General features: G+C 33.4%; 5 protein-coding genes across 5 annotated transcripts in view; 4 read left to right on the forward strand and 1 right to left on the reverse strand.

Annotated features, from left to right (window-relative positions):
* Positions 1–19,699, forward strand: part of LOC143464550 (uncharacterized) — a 146,405-nt gene that overhangs the window by 99,571 nt on the left and 27,135 nt on the right. The gene's annotated exons all lie outside the window — the stretch shown is intronic.
* On the forward strand, positions 1,219–3,631 carry LOC143465910 (all-trans-retinol 13,14-reductase-like). Its single transcript, XM_076964432.1, has one exon. The coding sequence runs from the start codon at positions 1,281–1,283 to the stop codon at positions 3,132–3,134; it is 1,854 nt and encodes a 617-aa protein (XP_076820547.1). The 5' UTR covers positions 1,219–1,280; the 3' UTR covers positions 3,135–3,631.
* On the forward strand, positions 3,291–10,066 carry LOC143465911 (protein GDAP2 homolog). Its single transcript, XM_076964433.1, has 11 exons — positions 3,291–4,703; positions 4,925–5,064; positions 5,367–5,489; positions 5,804–5,923; positions 6,271–6,347; positions 6,539–6,719; positions 6,795–6,966; positions 7,706–7,859; positions 8,660–8,854; positions 9,092–9,235; positions 9,634–10,066. Exons 1-11 carry the CDS (start codon positions 4,543–4,545, stop codon positions 9,727–9,729), a joined length of 1,563 nt encoding a protein of 520 aa, XP_076820548.1. The 5' UTR covers positions 3,291–4,542; the 3' UTR covers positions 9,730–10,066.
* LOC143465913 (peptide methionine sulfoxide reductase MsrA 2-like) lies at positions 10,528–15,300 on the reverse strand. The gene is made up of 6 exons (XM_076964435.1): positions 15,110–15,300; positions 14,481–14,577; positions 13,977–14,046; positions 12,361–12,484; positions 12,090–12,227; positions 10,528–11,273 (listed from the first exon to the last, which is right to left on the reverse strand). The coding sequence occupies exons 1-6, from the start codon at positions 15,227–15,229 to the stop codon at positions 11,091–11,093; spliced, it is 732 nt and encodes a 243-aa protein (XP_076820550.1). The 5' UTR covers positions 15,230–15,300; the 3' UTR covers positions 10,528–11,090.
* LOC143465912 (uncharacterized) lies at positions 15,395–19,007 on the forward strand. The gene has a single exon (XM_076964434.1). It carries the CDS (start codon positions 18,258–18,260, stop codon positions 19,005–19,007), a length of 750 nt encoding a protein of 249 aa, XP_076820549.1. The 5' UTR covers positions 15,395–18,257.

Below are 19,699 nucleotides of genomic sequence, written 5' to 3' on the forward strand. Positions count from 1 at the left end.
TAGACCCGAAATCCCAGTATTCCCAAATCCTCTATATTTCTTCCCACAGACGACAAATGGTTAAAGATTTAAGAAACTTTTCTTTTCATTAGCTGGCTCCTATTGAGAATCACTGCCATAGATGGTCAATGTTTAAAAGTTATTAACGTTGGTCCATTGGAGCAATGATTGTTGATGATGTCTCTCTCTTTACTTTCTTTTGTATTTCTAGCACAGTATTGAAATTTTACGTTACTCTCATACTCTAACAGCCCTGTTCAAGATAACTTGGTTATGAAAATAAACAGTTTTCCGAGTGTACTCAGGAAGCCTGATGCCATTTAAAAAACATTTGTAATTTCATCATCGAATGTTTAGTTAGACCATGCAGCTAATTGCACCTCCACTTTCGGCGCCATTAGCTGCATGGTCTATACCAGACGTGGGCAAACTGCCGCATGCGGCTCTCCGGCATGTTTTTTGTGGCTCTTCTAGTCAAATCGTAAAATTCCAAAAAATGTAAAGGCTACCAAGAGTACCGTTTATGAAAGTTTCTGTGTAGTTTTTCTTTATTTAGGCCAGGATTTCGTTTATGACGTAACAGTAGACATCGATTCCGACATTGTTTTCAAGTATAGATTCTATAATCTATGGCAAAGGTTGTCAAAATGCACCTCACCAACATGTTTTTATGGGTCTTTTAGTTAAAAAGTAATATCCCAAAATGACTACTAATAGTATAATAACCAAATTGACAATCATTAATGATTACAGAATTGTATAAATATTTAAATTAAGGCATGCAGACAAGCATATGCGACCTAAAAGCTTTCTAACTGCTTCAATAGCTGATAAATAAGCACATGTGACGATGAAACCAATTATGGCATTGCTGATAGAGTAGGGTAATTTTTTAAAGCAACTTTCCTGCTCTTGTAAGTGTGCCGCGAGCGTTTTATAATTTTTCTAGTGTGCCACAAGCTGAAAAAGTGTGGGAACCACTGCTCTATAACATGGTTGCAGCTCTCTTATACAGCGTACTTGTCACAACTCAAAATATATTTTTAGCAGCTCATGAATACTGATCGATTATTGCTATATCCCTGAAAAACACGATCATTTTGATATTTTACATTTCAAATGTACAAATTTCGAAAATAAAATTCAAATAGAATTTTGTAGTATTTCACTGTGCTTTACAAGCTATAAAAATACATCGTCAGTATCTACAAGGCTTTATATCTTTTCCTTTTTATTTAGTATTTAAGTGAAAGTACTGAAGCAATAACACATCGGGCAATATGTCTGTTATTGGTTTTATTTTTGCAATTCTTGCTTTTGTTGTTGCGTGGTTGTGGATGAAGTTCCAGGGATACAAAAAAAAGAGTGTGTTTTGCAACATGAAGACATGCACTCCGCGACCAATTGAGATGGATAAAGAGAAACGTAAAAAAGTCTTGAAACGTGCATTTTCACTTGACAAAGTTCCACAGGATCTAGATGCTATCATCGTGGGAAGTGGTATGGGCTCATTGACGTCTGCTGGCTTTATGGCAAGGTCTGGCAAAAAAGTCCTTGTATTGGAACAACATGACAGAGTAGGTGGTTGCACACATACGTATAAGCACAAGGGATGTGAATATGATATCGGCATACATTATGTTGGTAATATGGAGCCAGGGAGTTTAAATCGATGCCTTCTAGATTTTTTGACTGATAGTCAGTTGGATTGGGTAGAATTGGACTCAGTATTTGACACAGTAGTGATTAATAAATCTGAAACCGAAGCAAAGCAATATCCTTGTACCAAAGGTGCTAAAAATTTTCAAAAGCAACTTCTACAATTATTTCCTGGTGAAGCAAAGGCTATTGATCAGTACTTCAGGTTACTGCACAAGTGTAGATCAGCAAGCACAGTTTTTGTTATCATCAAGATGCTACCTATTTTTTTACTGAAGGCACTCATTTTTCTTAAACTCCACAAAATTTTTTTCCCTGGATTTAATTATCTCACTCGTAGGTCTGTGAAGGATATTCTGGACAACTTAACAACCAACAAAGATCTAAAAGCAGTTTTAGCATACCCATGGGGTGACTATGGGGTGTTCCCATCGGAGTCCTGCTTTCTAATGCATGGTATGTTGTTAAATCATATGCTTCGCACAGGTGGGTTCTATCCAAAGGGAGGTGCGAGTGAAATAGCATATCAGATGATTCCAGGCATACTAAGAGCTGGTGGAGAAGTTTTGACGCGTGCTCAAGTTGGTGAGATTTTAATTGAAAATGGAAAAGCCTGTGGTGTCAAAGTGTTTTTAAAGAAATCCAAATCCCCACCATGTGAAATTCGAGCACCGATTGTAATATCAGGTGCAGGAATTTACAACACCTACCAGACAATGATGCCAAAATATATAAGTGAAAAATATCAAGTTATGAAAAACTTAGATTGGTTGAAACCAGGTCTTACATGCCTGCAAATTATGGTAGGCTTGAACGGAACAAAAGAAGAGTTAAATTTACCTGCCAAAAATTTCTGGATTTTTTCCTCTGATGATCCTAACACTGAAGCGCAAGAATATCTTTCTATGACAAAAGCAGATGCTGCTAACTCTCCCATCCCATTGCTTTTTGCCTCCTTTCCATCTGCAAAGGACCCAACGTGGAAAGATAGGTTTCCTGGTAAATCTACCTGTGTAGTTGTCACCTTCTCTTCCCTGTCATGGTTTGAAGAATGGAAAGATGCTGATGTCAAGAAGCGTGGTGCCGTTTACAACAATCTCAAATCTAGTTTTGTGAATCAGGCATGGAAACAGGTATTAGTTCATTTTCCACATCTTGAGGACAAGGTGGAAAGTTTAGAAGGTGGAACCCCGTTAAGTCATATGCATTACTTAAACAGTATGCATGGTGAGATCTACGGGGCCCATCACAATATGGAAAGGTTTTACTTTGAGAATGCTGCTAAACTAAGTGCTGGTACACCCATTCCTGACTTATATCTAACCGGTCAAGATATCTTTACCTGCGGCTTCATAGGAGCTGCATTTAGTGGTTTAATTACAGCTTCAAAAGTGCTGAATCGGTTTATCATTCTTGATTTGATTAACCACGTGAAGGATGTGAGGCGTTTGCGTGCAAAACTGAGTGCTTCATAGCGTTCCATTATGTTATGTTAAGTATGTACAGTTTCTTATGTTACTTGATTATGCAATCGACTATCTCTTAATTCATCTTGTTTGATTTTCAATATGACTTCGCTAAGGCTAAGCTACTGTTTTCAAACTGTTACTGAACTGATTTCGTATTTTTAAATTGAAAAATATTAGTCAAGGAGATTGTAGTACTTTGTTAAGCACTGCTGGCTGTTTTCAGTTGCCATAATTTGTGCGTTTACATTTCATATACAGTAAACCCTCGTTGCTGGTATATATGATATATATAATACGTATATATGCATTTTTCAAGTTTTTTTTAAAACTTTTTTGCCATATATTTATACAAATAAGTTCATGCTACTTCCAAATTATTATGTTGACTACTGTAGTTTTAAAAGTAAACACTCAATTTTCCATTGAGCAATAATTAAAGGATTTTTCTGCCCAGAATCAGGGCAGCATTTTTAACAACTGTTATATATGTCTTCAAATTTAGAGATATTTTTTATAATGTCTACGGAAGATAGCACAAGTGTTATTGTCTTTTATGTTTAACTGTAGCAAAGCCAGCTCGCAGACCAAGGATTCGGGACACTGAAGTAGCTTAAGTATACTGGTAGTAGTAGCACTGCAGCAGACAAAAATATTCATGCAAATATTGTAGGTTGGTAGCCACCCAAACTATTTCAGTTAGGCTACTACGTTGATCATCAATTAATAAATTACATGCCAAACTTAAGTGTTCAATTTCTGTATTAAATAGTATGATGTTCGGTGGTAGAAGAATGGTAATATTTCACTATTTTATTATGACTGTTGTCTGTCTGCCGATTTATTTGAAATAGTGTGAAAAGTGTTTTGACTTTTTACGGTGTCAATTGAAGCATAATTATTAGGATCAAAATTTGGCAAGTTGTTGTATTAAACAAGAGCAATTAATTATTTATAACAGAGTTATTGATAGTTTACTTTTAAATCTCCTAAATTGGAACTGTTTTGGCGCAATTGTCGTTTGAAAGTTTTGAACCTGGCTTCACCATTGATGTTTTAGCTACATACAGTTTATAGTTTTAACTTTTCTGAGTTGAACCGAGCAATGACCTATATCAAGTAGCAGATCTTGTAAAAAGCTTGTGCTGATTTTGTTACTGTTGTATCAAATCTATGGTAGCTATGGATTTCACTATCACCTCTACAAGCAAACTGCACTTATTCCAATTACTCTTAATAGTTTGAATATAAATATTTAAAGTGCGTTGCCCACATGTGCTAATTTGTGACTACCTGTGTGTGTAAAGCCAATGTTGCAGTTTCATATTGTATATGAGATTATAATTTTTGCTTATACTGTATTATAATTTGTAGATGAATAACACTGTAACAGTGCAGTAATGTATTGAGTTTCGCTATGAATGTTTCATCAGTTATTAAAATTGAAAGTCTGAAACCATGGGATACAGGAGACAAAAATACAGATGAGACAACTGGATGTGAATTTGATGAAAGCCACCCATACTCAAATTGCAAATTCAAAGTCCGCCCTGACTTAAACAGTTGTATTTACTTATGGTAAATAGAAACTTTTTAGACTTACTTGTAACATATCATTGGTTTGTGCCATATATTTTGCTCTTGTGCATTTGTTGGTAAACTGATACTAGCTGATGATACCAATTTATGATCAAACATTGAATACATACAGCATGATATGTAGTTCCATGAATTTTCTTTAAGATGACTACTTGCTTTAGATTTAACATATTTATTTACAATTCTTAATTTTTGTGCAGTCAAGGTGGTATTGCACATCTAGGCCTGGACTGTGTAGTATTGCCGATTAATGAAGTTTCATTAAGACAAACATCACTTGCTCAGGAAGTTCATTCTGCTGCTGGGCCATTGCTTGCTAACTATTACAAGACATTGAAAGGTGTGGTACTATAATCCTGTTGTTAGGTATAGCTCTAGATGGCTACGTTTAATGCAAGGTTTAAAATCTACACTAAAAAAATAGTATGGCATACGTTTTTTCTAAATGTTTCACAAATATAAAATAATTTATCATATATATTCACATGGCTCAGGTATTACTTCTCTTAAGCAATCCCATTTTCCATCCAGGCCACACATGTAATATGACTACTGTTGTTTTATAGTAATACTACTTTTGGTTTCTTAATTCATGCCTTCAAACCAAAACACTTCATTGTGCAATATGTGAAAATTATCTAGATATTAAAACGGGAAGTGTTATTCTTGGTACTGGTTATGATCTTCCTGCAAGATATATAATACATGCTAAAGAACCTGGTATCAGTGCCAAACATCAGTCAGCTGTTGAAACATCTCTTCACAGTACGTGAGGTTTGATGCATATATATAATAATAATTTTGTTGTAAAAAGTAAATTCCAGTTTAAAACTCTTACAAGTGTCTATTTTTTTTGATAAGTTTAAAATATGTAATTTAAAATTTAGTTTTTAAAAGATGTGATTCGTTTGTAAGGTGTACTTAGGTTAAATACTTAGTTGTTTAGGTATATATAAACTTAAGTTGCTCTATAAAACGTGTATATTTTCAATGTGTAGAAATTTATTATCTATTGCAGAAAATGTCTTACATTAATTACTAAATTTTTTATTGTTACAATGTTTTATTTGTTTTGCAAGGATGCTATTGCAATGCTCTGCAGAAGGCAGCTGAAAATAATGTGGCTTCAATTGCTTTTGCACCATTGTATGAAACGTATGATCCTGCCTTGAAAGAGCAAATGGCTCATTTAGCTTTAGGTACAAAAAATAGAAGCTCATGAACTCAAAGTTGAACTTAAAGGACCAACATAATTTCTTTGAGTTATCCAAAATTGGTGTACTTGATTTTAGTTTCACTATGTAGGCATTTGGATGAGACCAGTAAAGTTAATTTAAGTTGTCCAAAATTTTGAGTACAACATAGTTGATGAGCTTACTACTGTCTGTATATATTTACAAAAGCATTTAGTGACTTGTATTGTAGTATTACTGGTACAAAGTTTAAAAAGAATCAGTAACTGACTGACTTTTCAGATCATCTCTTTTAAAATTAAACTTGTTTAAGTTTAGACAATGTAATATCATTAATATGTTTATTGTCATAGGTACAGTAAGATGTTGTCTGGAGAAGCTTTCCCCGAGTATTCAAACTGTTGTGTTTTGTGTGCTTGAAGATAGTGTGGTGAGATATTTTTATTAGCCTATACATTTAGTTTTGCTAAGAATAAGATAAATTTAGTGATAATTATGTATCAGTGTAATGACACCACAGGCGGATTGGCAAATTGTGTAAACTGCATTTGGCTAGGTTTCACTTTGCAGCTTTTCATGTTCATGAAATGTTTATTTCTAATGTGCTTGCATTGTTTTCAGGAACTTTATACATACTTCTTACGAGCATATTTTCCCCGCTCTGTGGAAGAAGCAGTTACTAACGCATCTTTGATTCCTTCCTATAGCCGAGGGGAGTGGGGTGAAAGAGTAGATGCAGATCGTGCGATACGCATCACTGATCTAGTAGGGATAAAACGCTCTACAAGCATAGAAACAGAAAGTGAGTTTCGACAAAAGTTGCCAACGTACTTTAGTATGGCATAGTGCTCTGTTTTATTCTCATGTGTTGTTATAGGTGAATCTAGCAGTGTGGCTAGTGAAATGCACAATGACATAAGAAAGGATATTGATCCCACTGAGGCCACCAGGCACTCATTTGCATTGATGTCAGGTGATCACGATTCAAAGAGAATGAAGCAGATGAGGTCGATGACAAACGAAAAAATGCTTGCATCACAAGACCGCATGTAAGCTCTATACCTAATGTATACAATGTTGCCTGGAATTGTTTACAGATGTTAATGTTTGACTAGCAAACTTTGATTGTATACGCGTAGGCGTAGTTACAAATTTGTACTGAGCGCTTACTGGTAATAACATTCATGTAGGTATGTTAAACACCAACGAAGTGCAACAAATTTTTTGCAACACATACAATTTTCTTTCATAACGATGCTATTCTTGACAACAATTTTCTTATGAACAATGCTAAAGACGAAACCAAGTAGGCCCAATGAAAAGTAATACGATCAAGATTGATCATAACTTAGCTTGTAACACTTCGTTCTATGTGACATCACTTAAATTATTCTGAGATTGCTGACACCACAGATTTGTTAAATATTTAGATTGAGCTTTAGCCCCAAGTTTTGAATTGGAGATATTAGAGGATACTGTTATGAAAGGACTTTCATTAACTTATTTTATGCCATTGTGGTTTTATTGTCATGGAATTTTGCAGACTGGGTAGACTCTTTGTTAAAGATATTATTCATTTTAACCTTGCAAACAATACTTAAAGTTACTCAGTATACTATATAAATGAAAGAAATGTTATTAAGTCTTGGATAGAAGAGACCTGACAATGCCCAAGACTACTTTCAAAGTCTTCCAATGAAGCTTTCTTTAAGTTAAAAAAAATTTGTGGCATCTCTGCTAACCCACTGTGTCCTTTCTGCCTGGCATCAATCGGTTGTTTATCAACAGATATCAAAGACTGCTACGTCTTGCCAGGACTGACGATCTTTCTGAAATAATTTCTTCAAAAGCACTGTACTTATGCGGAGATGATCGTGATGGTGCTCCAGTAGCTGTGCTTGTTGCAAAATACATCAATACACAACAAATGAATTTGGATAAGGTAATGATATTGAATCTGATTTCATGCATTTTGATATAAGATCTTTTTAGTCGGCTTTTCTCAAACCATTGCCCAAGACTTGACAGTCAAGAATTGAATGTGCTGTCCCGGGGCTGTACTTTACTTTGCATTGAGTTGCATGTCTGATTCACTCATAAGCAGCCATAGTTTTTAAAATATGATGAAAAAAATGTATATGTACTAGATTTTACATTGCAGTCTCTGTGTATACTTTTTGCAAAAAGTTTTGGATAGCAAAAAACTTGTTTTACGTAAACCCCATGATAGTACTTTCAAATGCCTTTTCACGTTGCCATAATGGCAAAATCACTTTGGCTGTACAAAATGTACTGTATGCACAGAAATTAAACACCTATTGTAAAGTGCACACATATGGAATTTGTCATGCTTTTTTGGCCAGACATAACAACAATGTGTTGAATGCCTAAATACTTTTAAATATAAACTTCATTTCTTCTATAAATTGGGCCAGGCGTAGTCAGCTTGACCTAACTTAACCGCACATGTTTCAATTGTATTGAGTAAAAGAAGTTTAGCTTTTTCCAGTCCCTATTCTTTATTTTGCTTTTTATCTATTATTTTCTTCTATGACAAAAACAAAATTTTTTTCTAGACTGTATGGCTGAAACAAAATCTTAACTTTTAACTGAAAACTTTTTCCATGTAAAACTACTTTAAGTCGTATGTAACTAGATGAAATTTTGCTGTCTTTTTCCTATTAATTTATTTTCTAGCCTCTATGTAATTTGATAGTTAACAAGAGTTTACATACACAACAGGCCCTACTCTACTTTATTCAAATGCTTGATTCGATCGTTAAAAAGAAGTACACACTCGTTTATTTTCACACATTCTCGCAATCCTGCAATCATCCCCCAATGAGCTTTATACGTCGAGTCTACAATGTCCTGGATAAAAGATATCGACAGAACTTGAAAAATTTATTAATGGTGCATCCGACTCTTTGGAGTAGGGTAAGGAATTTATCAAGTTTAATGCTTATTATGCATATTTAATAATTCGTACTTTAATTATTTTTTTTCAATTTTTTTGCAACTTTTTTTGAGTATACTTTTATGTTTGCTGTGCATCATCTGCATTTTTGCAGTATTATTCACTTACCACTTTGTGTCTCTTCTACAATCTACAGATATGTTCAAGCGCTTCAGCTTTTCAAAATACATTTATTGTTCCCATTTTCTAAATTTTAGGTGCTTGCATGGTTTTTTACTACTTTTTCTGCCAGTGAAGTTAGAGGCCAAATCAGCTCTGTGAAAAACATTCCTGACCTTTATAAGTATATTGCGCCTGACCAGATTGACATACCCCCCTTCGTTATTGACTATGATTTAAAGGTATGCACACTGACAGTTGTATGCATCAGGTAAATAGTGTTCATATGTGACCGAATGGTATGGTTGGTTTCAAAGTTTGCTTTTTAACTACATGATATTTGCTTCATGGCTGATGAACTGGTTGCTTACAAGGGTACTTTCCTCTTAGACTTGCCATAACTTGCTTTGAATAATTTAGATTTTGTGATAAGCTCCCTAGTCGCATAAATCTGGCAAGTTGTTGAAGTTCATTCATTATTATTTCCCAAACTCTTAAAATTATTCCAAACATTGTTATTAATAAATATTGGGCTGTTATTTTTTGTGTGGTGGGATTATTCTGGTGCAGGTATGCCGAAGTGTTCCTGTTTAACTTTTAAACTGATTTCTAAACCAGTTTTTACATTATTTGTACCTAGGTGAATGCAGAAATATATCATAAACAGAACATGCAGTCCCCCAAGCCTGATGGAAGTTTAGCGTTGGAAGACAGTGGGAATAGAATGTCCTTATGATCAGCAGTTACTACACAAGCAAGCACCAACATCCCTTCAAAAGTGTTAATACACTGTAATCAGTATTATATTTTTTATTGTAGTGCTATTGCCGAAAATCGTTCTGCCCAGTGAAATGGAACGTTTACTGACAATTTCTTAATAAATAATTGTGATTGTGACTAAATTTGACAGGGAATTACACAATATAATCCTATACCTCAGGTTGGGTGATCAGGAAAGTTTTTTTGCGAGTGAATTTTATATTTTCGTAAGGCTCCAACAAATAGAAAACAATGCTGTTTCTGGTTGTTGTACAGTATTATGTATTAAAGCTATTAAAACAACTACTCAGAAAGTCCTGTGTGGGCCTCTCTTAAATACTGCACATGGTTTAGCTTGCTAGAGTAATTTCCAAGCTGAAAGCAACATCATTTATACGGCTTTCTGATCTGAACAGGTTTTTAAATGCTTGCGTTAGCATTTTCGTTGTAAATAGAAATGTTTACATGTTTAACAGCAACATATTTCAGTCAAGTGGTAACACATGCGTAAAACATGCTCGTGAGAAATTTAAGATTCTTTAAGTCAATGATCACTTAAAGAATCAAACCTACAATTAAAGTAAAACGTATGAAACTGAGTTCTGAAATATTCCAAAATTTCAACGTCTCATGTAGCCAAGGTTTTCTAAAGCTTTCAATAACTGATCAAGTATTGTTTTGCAACCTATGATAAATGATTGTGCAACTTTGACTAAGTTCAACTTTTGTCTTACTCAATTTTCTGCTTGCTAATAACTACGAAAAAAATGAACAGTTTATCCGTAAACCTTAAATATATTTCACCTACTATTCCCAATTGCCAACAAAAATTTCACATGCAACTGAAAGAACAAACAAGATAATACTGCAAAAATATCATTTCCACGGCCAGCTTCTAAGTTTCAAATAGTTTTTGCATGGCATTTAAATGATAATAACAAAACCATTTGTGGAAAATGGGAACAAATCGCACAAAATTTTACGGAGAAAACATAGTGCATATTTCATTTACAAACTTCACAATGACATACATTTACACGAAACTAAAGACATTTGTGCTTTCAACAACATTATTGACAATTTTGTTTTCTACGATATTATATTTTTACCATGAAAATAAATAGATTTTACAGCAAAATCTATTGTAACATAAAATAACAAAATATAATTTAGAAACAAAAATTAACTAAGTTGAAGAATAAAAATTACCTACTTTATTTAAAGGAAGGTTTATAAATGTAGGATTAAAACAAAACAACATCACGTTAAGAAAGAATCAAAGCTGTTGACAAGCTCCCAGACAATCCCTAATACCATTTTGGAAGAAAAAAATCACACTTATAGCTCGTCCTTTTTGCCTAAACCTAATCCAATAGGGCATGAAACACCAGTACCACCCATCCCACAATAACCACCGGGGTTCTTAGATAAATATTGTTGATGGTAATCCTCAGCATAGAAGAATTCTGCAGCTTTTTTTATTTCTGTTGTGATGTTTCCAAAGCTTTTGCCCTCCAACTCCTACCAACAATAAATCGTTTATCAAGTCCTTTGCTAGCAGTGCGTTTAAAATGCATTTATTGTAAGCATTTGGATGATATCTTTGTGACAGAAAATCTACAATAAAATTTAGTAGTATTTGTCATTAAAGGATTCACCAAACCCATTCTTAATTTGCTTGGTACTTGATCGATGGTGACCAATGGTAGTTCCAAAAACCCATTGTAAAAGTTGCGGAAAAGGTTTGTGAAGTTCATTTGTCAGAATTTGTTCAAAAATTATTAGTGAACACTATATATAAAATCGCTGTCAGAAATGATATGACTGGTTACACAAATTAACATTGTTAAGATCTTGAATCTCGTCAGTGAAATCTGGTGCTGTAAATGTACTAAAAACTAAGCACTGTTGTTTAAAACAAAAATCCGATTCTTTTAATATTTGGATGCGCTTCTGCAAGTCCAGTATTTGTAATTATGTTGAAGTAGATTTTGTCGTACAATAGTCTTATAGCAGATTAATTCCCTGTTTTTGGTTCTTTTATTATGTTGCCACAGTACTATATTGAATACACGCATCTTCTGGAAAATTCACATTTCTTTTTGCTTGTAGATAACCATGACTTATAAATAAACAAGTCATTTAGAGCATTTCATGATCCGAATGCAGTAGTATTGCATCAAGTGTAAGTGATTGATTGGTTTTGCTTAATGCCCTGTGTTTCTGCAGTAATATGAGGATACGATACTTTAATGAATACTGTATAAATTTTTAAATTGTCTATATTTGAATATGCAAACCACAAGCATGCAGGTAAATGAAAATCCGAAATCGCACCTTTTGATACGTTTCTCTTGAAGCTTCAGCCAACTGCTTTTGTGCATCGTTATAGTAGTAAATACCAGAACGATATTGTGTTCCAACATCATTACCTTGTCTCATACCTTGACATGGGTTATGACTCTCCCAAAATACCTGTTAGAGTCCACATAGGGTTTAAATGTCATTTCCCTTGTTTTAGCGTACGTAAGCACTTTAAAAGGACATTGTTTAACAAGTAGCAGCATAGAAAGACACTCGTGAAAATGCCTAAACCGTGAAGTCTTACCTTCAATAGTTTTTCATACGATACTTTATTTGGATAGTAAATCACTCTAATAACCTCTGTATGACCGGTTTTTCCATCACATACTTCACGATAAGTTGGATTTTCTGTAAATCCACCACTGTAGCTGTATATGTAATAAACATTTCTTATTAATGTTTATTCTGATAGACTGTATCAAGTCATGCTGTAGTTTCAATTCACGACAGTTTTTTCTGGTTTTCTTGGAAACACTCAGCGACTATTTGCCCTCAAGCATTGCAACAAAAAAGACAAAAAGTAAATTATTTCAGAGAAACGTTCAGTATAATGGTATTAGCTAGATATTGAGATATACAAAATGTAGTGGAAACAGAAAGGTTATATATATGTTAAGATAAACAGATTAGAAGTTGATGGTTTTGGAAAATTATAAAAGAAGAATTATAATAAAAAGATTCTAAAAAAGATAAATATCACCAAATGCATACAATTATTCTAATTAATATGTCTCTTTGTCAAAAAATACACATCATAGCAGGGAAAATATATTAACAAAATACAGGTAAATGGTTTATTAGTTGCATTTGTTTTAAACAAAGTATGACTTTACATGTAAATTTGAACCAGCTTCAAGAGAAATGTATATATAAATAGGAGTAAAATAAACGTGTGCAGTGAAAAATATAATGAAAAATTTGATTTAATTTATTGCCCTCAGGTCATTGTTATATAACCAAAATCAAACAAGGACAAGTACCACAGCACAGCCTAGGCAACAAAATCTGCTCAATAAATTCACCTTGAGACCAGCCGATTTTAGACTTATTAAGGAGCACATTTATAAGCCAAAAAAATGAAAATGCGGCAGGGTTGTAAATAATTGACTTTTGCTCAAAAGAGACAATAAATTCATTGCATTAATTTCTTTGTTTTTGATACAAAGGATTGCAAATAAACTTTTAAAGCGAAGTTTGGAGTTATTAACCTGCAATAAATGGCTACATTTATTATTCAAAGATTTTATTTGAATTCTACTATATATTAATTATCATATTATTTAAAGATTTTTTAACAACATTTGTTCATAATTAAAGTGAGAATAAATTGGAACAGTTGATTTATGTATTTGAATATACACAGAAACGTATGACAAAACTGAAGAAAACAGAAATAAAATAACCAGACTATCAGCATGCGCTGGACAAGACAATAACAGAAAGTCAACAGTTGCGTTTTGTGCAATATCGTTTTCACACCTTCATTGCTTGCTTCCAGTATGTTTGTTTATTCAAATATCTCGCACCAAACAATGCCAATATCATATCATCATTTCCCAATAATTTTTGTTTAATGCATGCTGATAGCCTATTTAAATTTTTTATTCCTTTTATCTTTAATTTTATCATACAATCTACTGTATATTTTAACGCAAATCAACTGCTTTAATTCATCTCTTCCTTGATAAACAAAGATTTTGTTTAAAACATGTACCAGCCTTTTAATTATTAAAATGTTTATTCCTGCTTTTATGGCACTCATTGCAACGATTTGATTGGTAAAGTGCAGCTTAGTCCTACAAAAATTTACTAATCATTACAATTATCAATTAATACATGATTTTAAAGTGCAACACATACCCAACTTGAGTTGAATAAACACCGTTTGTCTGCCAAAACTTCTTTTCGGCGCCCCAAAAGCATCCCATACCTAAACATATTGGGAAGAATAAGGTAAAATGTTTGATTTAAAATGTCACCACTTGAATCAATATTTTTAGAGTGTTGTTATTTTACCAGAAAAATTGAAGGTTCGAAGCTTAATTTTGGTTTCTTCACTAACCCCCTTGAACTTATAGTAACATAGTAACCTAAACCTTTGAACCTTAATCTATCTTCTAAAAAAATCGAACAAGTTTCAGTTTAACCACTAATAACTTATTAAATCAACTTTTTGCATATAAATTGGTGCTTAAGTTAGATTCTTCCAACTTAAGCGCCAATTGTTATCAATAAATCACAAAACCAATGTAAAATGATAAGGTTATATCTTACTTTATTCACCTAGCAAAATGGGCTTGGGCTTTAACTTACGAAGTTGAATTCATTCACATAAAATTAACAAAAATCACGTGCAGTTCTTACCAAACATTGCCAATTCAGTGTCATCTGGAAAAGGTGGAAATATGCTGTTCTTGTTGACATGGTGAAGACACTTTTTATCATGGGTCCAATTCAAGGCCTGAATATAAACACCAAAGAAGCAGGTTATAACTTGGAAATAGGAAAAGAACTTGCTGCATACTAAGACAGCATAAATAAACTAACACTTCATGACGTACTAAAAATGAAAAACAAGCTTTTTATAAGGTATGTAGAGAGTAGAATAAGGTATGTTAATAGATCCTTTCCAAGTTATTGTTTGGGTGGAAAGATTTTTTCGATCGCCTGGAAATTGTCGACCCACTTTGATTCTTTTTTAATCTACAAGCATTCTGGTCATTGAATTGTAAAGATTTCGCTCAGGTGACTAGCATCTACAAAAATCTTGCAACCCAGAAAATGTTGGCCGTAACTCGGAAAGGGTCCATTAATTAATAATTACCAATAGACAATTCTAAATAAAGATTAAGGGGCTAGTAGAGTATTTAAAAAGTTTCGGCCAGAGTTAACAATTAAAATCCGTTTATATGAATGCGGTTTTCAATACAATGATACTGTAATACTACTACTCCAAATGTGCAATGTTTCCAGCAACAGTATACAGACCATACCTGCGAACGCCCCCTAATCGCTTCTTCTTTAGAGACCATCTTGGTAGAATAATTGCCACCCATAACTAAATAACGCGGCAATGCTACCAACAACATTAAATCACGAATACCGACCCTCATTTGTAAATATACAACAATCACTTCTTTTGTCAGAGATTACCTAACACTCTTGTGCCTTCGTCACAAAAAAATAAACAAAAGAATATAGCGGAACTGACGTTTAGGGTGATTCAGCAATTCTATTTTAGGACAAACCTATTTTTATAACCTAAATTTCATTTTCTTTCTTAAAAGCAAAGACAACTCAAATGCATGTCAGTTATACTAATTATTCTGCATTTTTGGAGCTTTATTCCAGTAACAGAAAATGTATTGATTTCCAATTTTTTCGTATGGTGTTAGATTTTATGTTACATAATGAATGTATATTGATAAGATATCTGTTGAAACTATAATGCAGCATTCTGAAATAGGGAAAACACCTTAAACGATTTCAGAAAGTGCAAGAAAAAAAATCAGTGCAGGCCTGGGGGCATGCTGCAGGGCAGCACATAGCGTCCTGTGAAATGGCAAGTTTTAATACCGGATTTATAAAGTTGTGCTTTATAACATGGAAATTTTATAAGAACTTAATAAAGTGCAAACTGGTGACCAACTAACCAAAGTGAAAATGAAACATGACTTTACGATGTTGTATATAGAGTAGACTATAGCCTAGTACTGTACCAGGTAGGCAGGTTACATTCTTATTACTCTTGATTTGATCGTATTGTACACCTCTTTCGCCACTAACTTTCAGGCATGACAACGAATTATTGGAACCAACGTAAATTCCTGCTGTTCATTCTGTGCCTATAACTTTCTGTTTTCAGGGCAAAAGTTGAAATCAGAAGTTGATTTTTATAAGGATAAAGGCAATGATGGAGAATTTGCCTGATTACGAAATGTTGCGTCATATCTGTAGGACCGTAAGTAGGTCACGTAGTCTGCTGTTAAAGATAAGTGGTTATGTTAGGAGAAAGGGTATGCAAGATATTGATTTTAATTAATCAGGAATTCAAATCAAATTAGACTTCAAGCATCAGAAAGTAAATTGGGTGTTTTGAAGAAGAGCACAGCCACGTAATGCATTTGTACAATAGACGCCAGTTAACCAAACTGTGATGTTATTTGGTTTCACATTTCTGCACTAGACCTGATTTTTCAAATTTGCCACAACTTTTCTGTTGTGCTTGTTTTTAATATGTACCTGCTTACTTTTGTTGGGCAAATAAGCTCACAAGTAGTAGCCTAGGCTGTTATAATGATAGATGGATCAATGCATTTAGCCACTAACCATTACACCTCTGTCTATTGTAATCTGTTTTGTTGGTTAAATTGGCATAAAGCTAAACAATAAAATTACTCTACTCTTCATCTCTATCTGACTTCTGTTCTTATAGTTTACGTCGATTACACAAAAAGTATTTATTTAGAGCGTTTTTCCCAGCTTAATTATTAATTATTAGTCTAACGAGAATGTATTCGCAAACTAAAGCTAAGTCTACTACGTAAACTAACGCAAACCTTAATTCATTCAGTATTAACAAAATTTATCTAATTGTCTTTTCCCCTTGGAAGCTAACTGCCTGTTTTAAAACAATGTGACTTACCATGCAATAAAATATACACTTTGAGATGTTCGTAAAACCTTATTATGCTTTTGTTTAAATCTCATTTTTAAAATGTGGGGTAAGTCCATAAACAAGTTGGCCTTAACTCAAAGAATAGTTGTCAGTAATTAAACTGGTAAATGGATTTTAAATAATATGTAGTGGTTAAGATTCCAAACAGGGTAAAATGAAGATCTCTAATGATTCTGTTGGAATTTTATGAAAGCATTTAAATACCTGGCTAGACCAATTAGAAGGTGGTATGGTTGGTCTTGTTCTGTAGGCTGGGAATTACCCTACCAGTTAGCATGCTTGAATGTCCTAGGTCGCATGCAAATTTAGATTACAAATTGCCATGAAAATAGTAAAAAATTGTTTTTTTTAGGCAAAAAATTCTGATGTTGCTTTTGTGCCTCTGTTACAAAAGTCTGAAACATATTTTTTGATGACATTTTATGGAAGGTTATTTTAAGGCATACTAAAACTATGTCCAAAATTTCAGAAATCCCCATAAGGAATTTTTTGAGTAATTACATTTTTAATATTTTGCTGAATAATAAAAACAAACAAGACTTTTATAGCATTTTGTTGGGTATGGCGGCTACTTAAGCAGTTATTGCTAGAATTGCATTGAAGATTTGGTTTCCTATTATGACGAAGTCCACGACCATTATGACGTCATATTGTAAAAACTATATGCCTGATGACTAGGATTTGTGTTGAGTATGGTAGGCTAGCTAACGTGTTTTGTATGGAATATGTTTTCATAGATAGGTGATTAGTAGCAGGTGATGTTTATTTTCAGCATCGGAATGTCAAAGATGACAATACATAAAACTGGTAAAACGTTCTTGTTTTTAACGCAGTTATTGGTACCTGACTAGGCCAGACCCACAACAATCAAAACTGTACTGTACTATAGGTTAGCATTTACATTAACCCAATTACAAATACACCAACCGTAACCTAGTTCAGGCTTATTTAACACAAAAGGTTCCTGTTATACTATAATTAAACATATCACTCTTTACTTGTCTGTCACAGGAAACTTTCTATTCATATTAATCCAAATGCCTGAGTCATACCTAACTGTTTCTGTTATTTTGACATAATCAAAACCGCCATTCAGCAATGAATTTGCGTTTTTTTGGCATTTTTTAGTGGCCGTAACTACTTAACCACTACATATTAGCACTAATCTTTTCACAAGATTGTTTACTTGTTTTTGGACTTGCCTCTCACTTCAAGGTTTCTTAAATATGATTTAATTAGATGTTGTTTTTAAAATACTTTGGATATTTCATAAGTTTTCCTTACGCCCTATAGTTTGTGTATACCACAACCCTAAATTATTGATGCTATGCAAAAAGGTTCCAAACTTGTAAATTGATGCTGAAGTTTTGCTAAGAAGATTACTTTTTTAGTTATAACTTTTTCTAATTACTGTAGATAATTGTTTAACAATATGTTCGTTTACAGTAAGCTGTTCATTTAACATGAGCCTTAATGTGCTTTTTGAGCAAATTCTGAAGTCAGAGCAACATGCAGAGAATAGACATGCACAGTTGGTTCAAACAAATCAAAAGATTGCATGGCATGATGGTGAAATACGAAAACTCACTCAACTTGTTCATGAACTTGAAAATAAAACAATCAGCGAAATCTCAAATCAGCTACATAAAGAAAAATCTGAGCTAGAATTTTTGTCACAACAGCATCATAGTTTGTCACAGCAACAGGCTAAAATTATCAAAAGCATCAATGACAATGAAATTACTTTAAACCGATTGAAGGATGAAAAACAAAAGCAATTTGATGACTTTCTGGAAGAGGTTCAGCAGTTTACAGAAAGCAGCGATCTTTTTAGCACATGCCAGGATGACTGTAAAGAAAAACAGGTGGAAGAGTTGGAAGATTACAAAAAGAAGATGGAAGCTGAACTTTCAGAAGTTAAGGGTAAAAAAAAATGTATCATTGAAATGCAGAAACACATTTCCCGCTTAGCAAGAGAAATATCACACTTACGTGAAAGTATTATTGAATATGATTCTGCATTAGAGGAAAAACGCCAGAAAGTTGTGGAGGAAAAACAGAAGCTGGAAAAGATTTGGCAAGTTTTGCATGAGGAGCCCGATTACATTAGATTGCAAGAACAGCTTCAGGTGCTGGATAAAGAGCTAAATGTTGATAAAATACAAGCATCACTTAGAGTATTCAAAGAGCAGCACAAAAGAGAACCACAGTAGAAGGAAGTTAGTTTTTGCAAACAAAAAAAAGAATAACTTGCTGTCAAATACAATTATTTCATCAAAAGAAGCTAATTGGGTCATACCTAAAATTTTTAATTAACATATTATTTCTGACATGTTAATTCAAGTCAACAAACTTTGTTATGTAATTCTGTGATGCGTGTTTGTTTTATCCTACAGATTATTTGATTTCCAGCTGAATATGATAATATTGTATGTTCTCTGTGATAATACAATTCAGTTGCAGTGAAATCCCGTTTAACTGAAAAAGTAATTTAACAGTATTACAATGGCTGTGGGAAAAATGCATCATTGTGATTGTTCTTTTACATTGCATTAACAAGCTGCATGCTGTATGTCCAATTTTAAAGCGTAAATATGTTTGTATTGTTATACTACAACATTGTCAAAAATATGTTGGTAAAATGCATGTTACCTTGATAATACAAGGTGATACACTGATATTGTGTTGGGCAATGGTTATAATAGGATTAAACTAGATACTGCCTAAAGTTTGTGTTGCACATAGAATATGTGCATCAAACTACCGTATTTTACGGACCATAAAGTGCACCCGATTATAAGGCGCACTTTCAATAAATTTCTTTGATTAGTTTTTTGTTCATACATAAGGCGCACCAGCAAGTTTACTTGTTACGTAATAAATGTAAGCAAGTCACAATAGTACA

This window comes from Clavelina lepadiformis, chromosome 7, assembly GCF_947623445.1.
Source record: "Clavelina lepadiformis chromosome 7, kaClaLepa1.1, whole genome shotgun sequence".
NCBI classification, from domain to species: Eukaryota; Metazoa; Chordata; class Ascidiacea; order Aplousobranchia; family Clavelinidae; genus Clavelina; species Clavelina lepadiformis.

Excerpts from the sequence above, each read along its gene's own strand:
- LOC143465912 (XM_076964434.1), top strand. The coding sequence starts at position 18,258 with ATGAGCCTTAATGTGCTTTTTGAGCAAATTCTGAAGTCAGAGCAACAT.
- LOC143465913 (XM_076964435.1), bottom strand. The coding sequence starts at position 15,229 with ATGAGGGTCGGTATTCGTGATTTAATGTTGTTGGTAGCATTGCCGCGT. Across the intron at positions 14,047-14,480 it reads CACTGAATTGGCAATGTTTG|GTATGGGATGCTTTTGGGGC; the intron begins GTAAGAACTGCA and ends CAATATGTTTAG. Across the intron at positions 11,274-12,089 it reads CAAGAGAAACGTATCAAAAG|GAGTTGGAGGGCAAAAGCTT; the intron begins GTGCGATTTCGG and ends TATTGTTGGTAG.
- LOC143465911 (XM_076964433.1), top strand. The coding sequence starts at position 4,543 with ATGAATGTTTCATCAGTTATTAAAATTGAAAGTCTGAAACCATGGGAT. Across the intron at positions 6,720-6,794 it reads TACAAGCATAGAAACAGAAA|GTGAATCTAGCAGTGTGGCT; the intron begins GTGAGTTTCGAC and ends GTGTTGTTATAG. Across the intron at positions 6,967-7,705 it reads CTTGCATCACAAGACCGCAT|ATATCAAAGACTGCTACGTC; the intron begins GTAAGCTCTATA and ends GTTTATCAACAG.
- LOC143465910 (XM_076964432.1), top strand. The coding sequence starts at position 1,281 with ATGTCTGTTATTGGTTTTATTTTTGCAATTCTTGCTTTTGTTGTTGCG.